The 10,366-nt window shown below is 37.4% G+C and overlaps 1 protein-coding gene across 3 annotated transcripts in view; it reads right to left on the bottom strand.

Moving 5' to 3' along the window:
- Positions 1–3,258: 3,258 nt before the first annotated feature.
- Cdc42 (Cell division cycle 42) overlaps positions 3,259–10,366 on the bottom strand; it is a 30,929-nt gene continuing 23,821 nt past the window's right edge. For all 3 annotated transcript variants that reach the window (XM_069836377.1, XM_069836378.1, XM_069836379.1), the window contains exons 6-7: positions 9,514–9,635; positions 3,259–4,721 (exon numbers count right to left, since the gene is read on the bottom strand). In XM_069836377.1, coding sequence (XP_069692478.1) covers positions 9,546–9,635 — 90 coding nt within the window. In that variant the 3' untranslated portion in view covers positions 3,259–4,721; positions 9,514–9,545. The remainder of the gene's footprint in view (positions 4,722–9,513; positions 9,636–10,366) is intronic.

The raw sequence follows: 10,366 nt of genomic DNA, 5'->3' as shown, positions 1-10,366 counted from the left end.
ATATAAAAAACATACCGTATTTACTTATGTAATGGACGCACCCCAGTTTTTCCCGTTAAAATTAAAGAAAAAAAATCCCCACATAATAGATGCATCTCATTTTAAACAAAGGTCATTTTAATAATATCGAAATTCGTAAGATTGGATGCAATGCTTATGTTTAAATTCAAATTTTAAACAACAATGCATGGTACGACCACAGTATAAAGAAGATACAGTAGAGACAACTCTTGTCGGCACCTCTGATGTTGTTGGTACTAAAATCAAACTCAGGGAGTATATTATTTTAATGTACCGAAGTACATATGATATTTCCATGCAAGTATTCTGCGTGCTGATGCTTTATCCACTAAGCCACACCGGATACCACCCCGGTGTCGAACAGAATTCTCAGATTAAGCTCCAAGACGGCGCTTATTCTGTCGGATCCCGGCCAACTAGTCATTCATAACGAGTGCACCTCAGCACATATTCCTACGTTCATAGACATCTATGACATAGTGCAGAGGGCGGCCACTAGAGGGAACCCAAGAGTTGGAGCTTAATCTGAGACAATTCTGTCCGACGCCAGGGTGGTATCCGGTGTGGCTTAGTGGATAAAGCATCAGCACGTAGAGCTGAAAACCCGGGTTCAAATCCCGGCGCCGGAGAGAATTTTTCTCCATTCCATTACTCTTTCATCATATGAAAACTCAGGGAGGTCTAGTTCTCAATGAATCTAACCATGTCGCTAGTACCGGCAGAGCTAACAGCTGATTTTAGCAATCAGCTGTTCAGACATGCTAAACTTTCAGATGAAACTTTGTATTAACTGTTGTAATTACTCCTTTGTTCTGTAGTGATATTCGTGTCTAATGAAAATTCACTTTTTCTTTTCAAAATACATATAAAACTGCAGTGTTCATGATTGAAGTAAAACATACTATTAGCGAAGTGCCTACTGTTTTATTCTGTTTCTTCATATCCATTGCATTTCATCTTGGATCACAATATGTTGTAAAATACATACATTAGGGAAACATTTAACAAATAAACAAGAATTCGAGGGAACCTCTTATAATTAAAAACGCGTGTTCACCATATATCCGATGTAGGCTACTAATTGTAGGTCTAACTACCTAGGTGTACAACGAGGGCCTAATAATTATCTACTGCAACTTTTATCACATAACTACATAATTCTTAAATCATTATGGAGTGCTGCACTTGGAGGACAATGCTTAACTGGCAACAGCAAATCCCGGTAACTTCTTTCACTTTTCCTTTGCTGTAATAGGCTACGTTTGAATTACAATATTCTTACCTTCTTCCATTTTCGTAAAAGATATATTGCAGTAACACATTTGAATTAACAAATTCTTACCTTCTTCCATTCTCGTAAAGGATTTTTCTAGTCAGTAATACAAATTCTTAACTCCATAGATAGACACCAAACCCTAATTACATCTTATAATTTTATAAGAGTCGAACTCAGGAAATAATTCCCTTAACAAAGTTGGCTTATTACTATGGGCAAAAATCATTATGTATCTAAATTTTGACATTTTTAACTCCTTCATACTAATTACTTATCTCTATACAAGCCTCGAACCCAGGAAATAATGCACTCACTGAGTTCAAACTACAGCATGTTACTACACGAGCAAGTCATTGCTCATACCAATTTTTGTATCTTTTCAATCACTCTTTCATAGCTAGATCCAAGAGCTAGCTACACCAACGTAATCGGGTAATTATTATATAGTCGAGGTTATGTTTTCTTTCACTTACAGTATTTAGAGACATTCTATTCAACCGATACAGTTAGAAATTTTAATGTGTATGTTAATTCCAATTTGGAAACCAAAATCAATATACAAAATATTAATAGGAATAATCATGTAGGCCTAAGTATAACGTTATTGGTATGAAATAATATCCATCACTAATATAATGTTATTAGCTAGTCAACAAAATTTTATTATATTCATTGTTGACGTCATAACTTTATCGAAACTAATGTCATGATCTATATAGCTAATGGTTCAATATTACGTTACCAACATAAGCATCTACCAGTGACTTTAAAATTAGCGTCAATTGGTGAATATTTTCATGATGTTTACATATGGAAGTAATTATTATTATGATTATATTGCCATTCCTTTGCCTCACGTCTTTCATATTGTTAAAAGATGAGTAATAAATATTTTCAGTTAATATTAAATTATGCCAGCCCTGTCGTAGATGGAAAACCATCTGGTGGAAATTCCAGATAATACACCCAGTTTCGTGACATGCGCAATCAGAATTTCTTTCCACGAAATGGGCTAGTTGTCCTTACTGATTCTTCTTACACTGTGGTACCACTGCAATTGTGATTGGTTCTTTTTTTTATGCGCACAAAATATAGCTACTCTCTAATAATAACGCAGTACTGTTAGGACGTCTGCAGTAATCAGCTGTGTCGATAAAATTGTGTTTCAACACTGGATAGAAACCGACCAAAATATTCAAGTTATACAACGAGTTTTAAGCTGAAAGTTATAAAATTCGCAGAAGAATGCGGTGACAGAGCCGCTGGTCGAATTTACCGAGTGTAATGTGTGGAAATAGCAGAAACAAAAAGAACCACTATCAAAACCTCTAACAAATCAAGAAAATCATTTCGTGATCCAAAGTGTGGAAAGTATCCCAAAGTTGAAAATAAAACTACTGTAATATGTAAAGGAATTAAGGGACAATGGAATTGAAGTGTCACATGAAATTATGTATTACAAAGCACGCGAAATTGCAGCTATACTTTTTTTTAAAGATGGGACATGACAGTTAAGCGGCTGAACTTGGAACTACAGTGCTATGTTGCTAATATGGACTACCACGCTGCCAGCTGATGAAAGCTAGTAATTGACGTTAAGATGGTTGATGTTAAAACATTCATTGACAACTGACGAGAAGGTAAGAAAACAATACAAAAATCGGCAGAGAATCAAACATGAAACGTACCAATGCTAACATTGTGTGCACAATAAATGTCGTAAAGAGAGCTATTAAGCACTTGCCACGTGGAAACTGTATGTTTGGCAACTCAACCATTGTTACCATAGCAACAGGGCTACCATGCTATGTGACATTCAGTTGTTTTTCCGATCGCAACACTCCCATCATGTCCCATCTTCCAAAAAAACAAGTATAGTATGGGCATCAGATTTAAAACAATGTGATATCAATTACACCTGAAGAATTTGGGATGCTGGAGAAATAATCATACTCTTAATATTAGGTAAAAAACATGCTCATTGTTAATTTATTCATGAATATCTATAAATTTCAATATAAACTCAATTTACAGACTTGGAAAAAAAAAAACTGTTAATTGATATTCTGAAGAAACAGAACTGCAATTTGCTTCTATGATCCCAGAGATGGATAAGGGAGTGTTCCACCCTCTCCGATACTGATGGTCCAAGTATAAGCACTTGTATCTAATTTACATGTCAAAGTGAACCCACCAGTTAATATTTTTTGTAGAACCACTCTCACAGGCACGCACTTTCACACATGACATACAAAACTGCCCAAAATTCGAAATACTTCTCTTGGGAGTTATACTTATTATTCTCATTATTACAATAATATATTATCGTCATTAATATTATTAATATTATTAGTTGTGTTCAATACGGAAGGATTATGATACCCAAAATGGGCAAAATGTTTATAGGTGATAATATTTTATACAACCTCCCCCCTTGTGTATCGTCACTTGTACCAGCTCCTATTGGCAAGAGAAAACCTTCGCGTGTTCTGACCCGTACAGTCTGGAATGATCTAAAGCTTTATAGTAACCTCAAATTTAGCCGCTGTTTCAAATGTCACGTACAGTGATTCTGCTCTCAAAATCTAATGTGATTTTCTTCTGCACAGGAAGGTTTTCAAACTCTCCCACTTTCTTCAAACACAAATAAATAATCACCATTCATTCAACCTGTGTGAAGACGGACATATATACAAAGAAAGTGTTGTAAAAATATAAGTTAAATTACAATTATTCTCCAAGTACATGCACACCATGCGACATGTAGAATTCAAGCCTGACACAATCTTTCTTTGTAGATATGCGTCTTGCCAATAGAAACAGAGGTACAGGACAAGCATTCTAGCTCCCACGTGCCCTTCCCCATCAGTTTCACGGCTACATACAAATGGCAACATTATACAAACCAGTCTTCCCTCCTCAAGAGTTTGGTCACATTGATAACAGACAAAGGAAACTTAGAGAAGTGCAAGCACAGCAAGGGCTCTCAAATGGTGAAGGAATGTGAAGCAGTGAGACAGCACGATGAAACACGGAGACCGGCGACATTTACAAACAAATTAAAACTTAGTGGAGAACGAGGAGCTGCGATTCTCCACTGAAAATCGCAATCAGCAAACCTTACTTCAAAACTTGTTTTGCTATATTCCCCATTTCCCTGCCAATTTCTCAAAATGTAACTGTAAGCAATACTAGCCCTTGGCTGGACACATCAGCATACACTGCTTGCAATCCTTTATGTTTCCCCGTCACATCTCATGCCTTACAAGTCTGAGGATTCTGTATGTAGAATCCAATGAAGTATACCATAACAGAGTGAAAGCCTTCTCTCTCTCTCTTTCTCTCTGTCAATGCTCATATTCACAAGTTGGTTAGTATATAATGACGAACAAGGCGTCGAAAACCAATCCATTTACTTTGTTATCTGTTGAAAAAAAGAAGGACGAGTTATGAGCTAATTCAAGACCAAATAAGGTAAAAATATTGCAATGCAGTTCTAACTGTATAGCAAACAGTCTATCAGATAATGGTCTATATGATGGAACCAGATGTATCGAAGGTTCATACTACATACTCCTCTAACATTACAATCTTCAAAGCACAAAACACAACCAAAAATACACATATGCAGTAAGAATAAACCAATCCTATCTCAGATCACACAATGTAAAAACAAATAAAAATTTCTTAATACATAGGTTGGATAAAAAGTAATGGCAACACTGCTGTCACGTGACGATGGTGTGTTTGAGAGTTGCCAGCTGTGTGGACATGAACAAGGACTGTTAGATGAGTTAGTGCAGCCAGTGGCGACAGTACTCTGTCAATCTACTGCAGTGTGTAGAACATTGACTTTCATAGGGATAGTGCGAGCACCCTAAGACCACGTTTACAAAACTAGAGCAACGTTCCTGGATCAAAATTGAAGTGACACGAGGTCGTAGTGCACAAGAATGTTTTCAGGAACTGCATGAAGCATATGCCGATGCAGCGTTGCCATATCGCACAGTGGCACAATGGGTTAAAGCGTTCCGGGAAGGCAGGAATGCTGTTCAGGACAACCTCCATACAGGACAATCCTGTGTGGAGGACAACACAGTTCAACTCCTTGCTTCCCTGTTGGATGCTGATCGCCGATGGCCTGCACGTGAGTTAGCAGCGGAAGTCAGAGTATGTCACAAAACTGTGCTCCACATTCTGCAAGACATTCTGGGTTACCGCAAAATCACAGGGCATTGGATACCCCATGAAATTTCCGAGGTTTAACAATGGCACCGCTATGCAGTCGCACAGGCCTTGTTGGACCGGTACCAAAGGAAAGATGACGACTTTCTTGGACGAATCGTCGCTATGGATGAAACCTGGGCTCGCTCATACGAACCAACCAAACTTGAAACGTCAATCAAATGAATGGAAGCATCCAGGTTCTTCTCGTCCGAAGAAAGTGCGCCCTACACAAAGTGCTGTGAAGGTGATGTTCATTGTGGTGTATGACATTGATGGGGTAATACTGCACCACGCTGTACTTCCAAGGCAGACGGAAAACGCGGACTACTGGAACATCCACCGTACTCACCCGATATGATCCATGCGATTACGATCTTTTCACCAAAGTGAAAGAACCACTGCGAGGGACCCGTGAGATGAACTTATCCGTGCTTTAGGGCGGTCAATACGGAACATCAACAAACATGGACGTGCTGATGGTGTACGATGCCTTCCAAACATTTGGCAAAAGGTAATAAATAAGGGGGACGACTATATAGAAGGTACGTAAATGTTGAACCCCTGTGAATAAAGCCATGTCAGAAATGTCGAACTGTTGCCATTACTTTTTATCCAACCTTAGTAGTTACAGCTCAGGAATGCACATAAAACGTTTGTTGTGTGACATTCTGGAATGTACAAATTGACATTCTTTTAAGACAGTCCAGGTCAATGATCATACCAATATAATAAAATTCCATGGATGCATATGTTATTTCTACAAAAAAAATGAACACTTTTCCTAATTTTTGCATTTTATGGAACTTAGATTCATTAACAAAATAGTATTTTAATTGCCATTGGAAAAAACAAATTGTAATCATTTTCTAGTAGACACAAAACAAATATGAACACACAGGGCAGGGACGAGTGTAGTCATGCTACTGTGACCGGCTACAGAGATTAAAATGGACACGCTGGTTCACTGTGACAATGCACAACACACATACTGTCAATAATGCCAGACCTGTAGATTTTTAAACGCACAGACAAAACCCCAAGTTATCACGATTAGAGAGTTGCCTTGAAATTAAGACAAACTTTAAAACAGCCAGTTAATATACACTAGGCTGACCAGACGTCCCCAATTTCCAGGGACAGCCCCCGGTTTTGAGTTGCTTTCCCCACTTTTGTCCCCAGAAACTTTGATTTTGTTTCAATAACATTTTACACATAAATACAGTAGAACCTCTATTATCCGTGGTAATGAAGGGGATGTACTGGACGGTTAATCGAAAAAATCGGATAATCCGTACCATAAAATATTTTCGTAAATTAAGTGAATAAGAGCTGAAGTTTCGTAATTTCCTCCGTGGCCTTATGTTTAACACGATAGGTAGTGGATCAGAAGTTCACTGATTTAAGTTCGGTTTTCAACGACGTGCTTTTAAGGGGCAAGGAAACTCCTTGTAATGGCTGTCAGCGGAAAGATAGGAATAGTTGGCCTAGAGGTCTCATGTTGTAGATTTACATACTCTATACACTTTATCCTTAATCTTTATTAAATCCCGCACAGTTGTAACATCAGTCTCGTATTCTGATGCGAGATGAGCCACAGTTTCTCTTTCCCCCAATCACTCAATTATTTGCATTTTTTCTATACTTATCACAAAACGTTTTCTTTTGACACTAATGGAATACATATTAATAGAAGTTGTACAGTACGGCAACTCGAACAGCAGACCAAACTGGATAAGTGTTAAGGCTTGTAATAACACAGTCTAAAAAAAATACGTACTAATATAACATACAGTAGTACTTCATATGTTTCTGTAGCAAAAAAAAAAAAAAAAAAAAAAAAAAAAGTGAGAGAAAGAGAGTCGGATAATCCGTCAATCGGTTAATAGGATGTCGGACAATCGGGGTTCTACTGTATTTAAATATCGCGATGGAACTGCTGAGATTCATGCACATGAGACAGAAGAACCAGTGGGCACAGTATGAGTTATTCTGCACTCTTTGAGAGCATCTTTGTCTTTGGTCATCTTAGTATTCGCTTTACGCGGAAGCGTTAGAACTGCCGCAGCGTCCACTTTTAAGTAGTTCAAAAAATGAAGAACTTTGTGCCAAAACAACAGGTGAAAAGTGGTATGATGTTTTTTCAACATAGAAAAAAAATTTAATTTCATTTGAAAATCTTCTCAAAATAGTGTCATTAATTATGTCTCCCAGGCATTGGATACACACATACATGTATGTCTGAAGTTCATATTTTAAAGAAGTATTTGTTAATCATTACATTGGAACTGTCATCTAACAATTTTTTTGTAAGAAATGGGATTGATATGTATTGTTCTGTTCACCAGGCATTTAGACACGTACATAGCATGTTTAATAGAGTAAAGTGGAAACAAAAAATTGTCACTATCTGCAACAGCGCTCAGTACAAAGAAATCTTATTTCTTATTTTATTTTGTTATTTAATAACATAACCATTCTCATTAACTTTTATTCTAAAGGCGACCATCGATAGTATTAACAAAAAATTGGAAGATCTACGAAAGGAAAACAATATATTAAAAAAGAAGGTGAAATACTTAGAAGAAGAGAAAAGGAGGAACAACTTAATTTTCTTTGGTATTGAAGAACAGGTGAAAGAACAGTCTATGGACACGTATGAAGTGATAGTAAATGTGTGCTGGGAATGGTTAGGCATTGACATTGGGAATGGTCAAGTGAAAGAGGTGTATAGAATGGGGCATGGGGAAAATACGCCCATATTGGTCGAACTAGCAAACTGGATGATTAAAGAGAAAATCATGGATTTTAAGAAAGCATTGAAAGACTCGAGTATTAGTATAGATGAAGATTTTGAATACAAGGTGAGGTGTAGAAGGAAGGTGTTAGTGCCGTTTATGAAAGCAGCTAGGAATAATGGACATTATGCAAAATTAATTAAGGACAAATTGAAAATTAACGGGGAGTTATTTGATGTTGAATTTTGTTTGGAAAACTTGAATGCGTCGGAAAATGGAAAGAATATTGACGAAAGTAAAAGATTAGAGATAAAGGAGATAGTTAGAAAGAATGTTAATAATAGTGGAAGAAATAGAAAAGGTAAAGTTGCGGAAGGCATGAGGGCAGTGACTCAGAAGATTGCGAGGGAAGAATGTCGAAAGAACCCAGCGTCAGCAAATTCCACTCAGGCGGTGAACTCTAAGGCAGCGGCTGCACCATCTAGTAGACGACCAGTAATGACGTCACCCCAAGGCCAAGCCAGCGGAACAAGCATAGTATCAGGTGGCAACAGAATTGGAGAAAGGCAGAAAGGGAGAGAGAGAGGAATGCTGAACCGACGAAAGAAGAGACTGGTGAACAAGGAAGCAAAATAAGTGCGGGGAATAGAAGGGGAAGTAGTGAGAGTGTAAAACGTGCCAGGAATGAGAAAAGAGGGGGCAGTAGTGGAGAAAAACCTGTCTATAATCTGAGAAATGGTGCATCAGTGGGCTGACATAATAGTAGGTTAGCTAGGTAATGGATAAATGGAAGTGAGCTGTTGTACTTTTTTCGTGTAAATAGTGTTACAAATAAAATGAAAGCAATGTTGCTAGGATACGAGCGCTAATGTGTTGTGTGAGAAGAATTTAGACAGTGAATATAATAATAGTTCAAGTTTTTAGTGAAATAGTCAACAAGGGTTAGGTCTTATATTATATTAAATAAGTTATATGTATTGTTATTTAAAGTATTAAGTTAGTTATGAAGGTAGGAATGATTTTTAAGGGAACTGAGAATAAGAGAAGGGAAGTAGAATAGTAGTGGATAAAGTAAAAGGATGGTCAAGTGAAAGTGAAGGGACACGAAAGACATAGCAAGAACAGGCTTCAAGTGTCAAAATACATCTTGTTTAAAGTTGTAAATAGTGCAAGTAAGGGAATGCTGGCAGGACCTATTATGTTGAGAAATATATATATATCATATCATATCATATCATTAACTCTTATACATACCCTGGTTTGCTGCTAACTGCTAAAGGAACAGTTTACAAGAGAACACACTTTCTCCTCTTCACTGGCTCTGGGGGCTCTAACGCGGCTAGAATGGCCTCATCGAATACATTTTTCAATCCTTTCTGTAAAAACAAATTACACAACAAGTTAGCACAGTCACTCTGAAACTGCAATGCTACAAGTTATGGTCATCAATAAGCCTGAATTATTATTAATATGCATTTTGTATCATTAGTTCCATAGTCTGGGTTGTCAGTAGCATCAAGGGTTTCAAACATTCCACACAGTCAGGTAATGACAAGCCTGAAATAGTGCAAATTTCCTTGGACTAAGACAAAGTGACTTATGAACAATAATTTACCAATCTGACAATGTTGCAACGTTCCCTATTATCTGGTGCTGAGTTTTAATGATTCTGTAATTTAATCAACATTTCAGGTGAATTTTAACACAGCTCAAAAAAAGTGACGAAGATTGTGGTGGTGATCATGGTAACTGTGATCGTAAGTCACTACATTAGATACCAAGTATTAATAAGTTTTAATTATTTTTTAATGTCTCTTCGTGCTTTGTTATTTAACAATGGTGTATCAACTAGTAAGTTATTTAGCACTGATGGAATTGGCGTTAACGAGAGGCGAGATGAGGCTGAGGATTCACCATAGATTACTTGTTATTCGCTTTACAGTTAGGCAAAACCTCGGACAAAACCGAACCAGGTAATCAACCCACGCAAGAATCAAACCCACGTCTGAGTACAACTCCAGACCGGCAGGCAAATGCACTACAGCCTGAGCTACATCAGTGGCTACCCCAGCATTGGAAGAGAGTCATAGATAATGTATTTCTGTCG

Source organism: Periplaneta americana, chromosome 9, assembly GCF_040183065.1.
Source record: "Periplaneta americana isolate PAMFEO1 chromosome 9, P.americana_PAMFEO1_priV1, whole genome shotgun sequence".
Classification (NCBI taxonomy): Eukaryota; Metazoa; Arthropoda; class Insecta; order Blattodea; family Blattidae; genus Periplaneta; species Periplaneta americana.
Note: the sequence above shows the minus strand (reverse complement) of the source record. Positions and strands in the feature narration are given on the sequence as shown.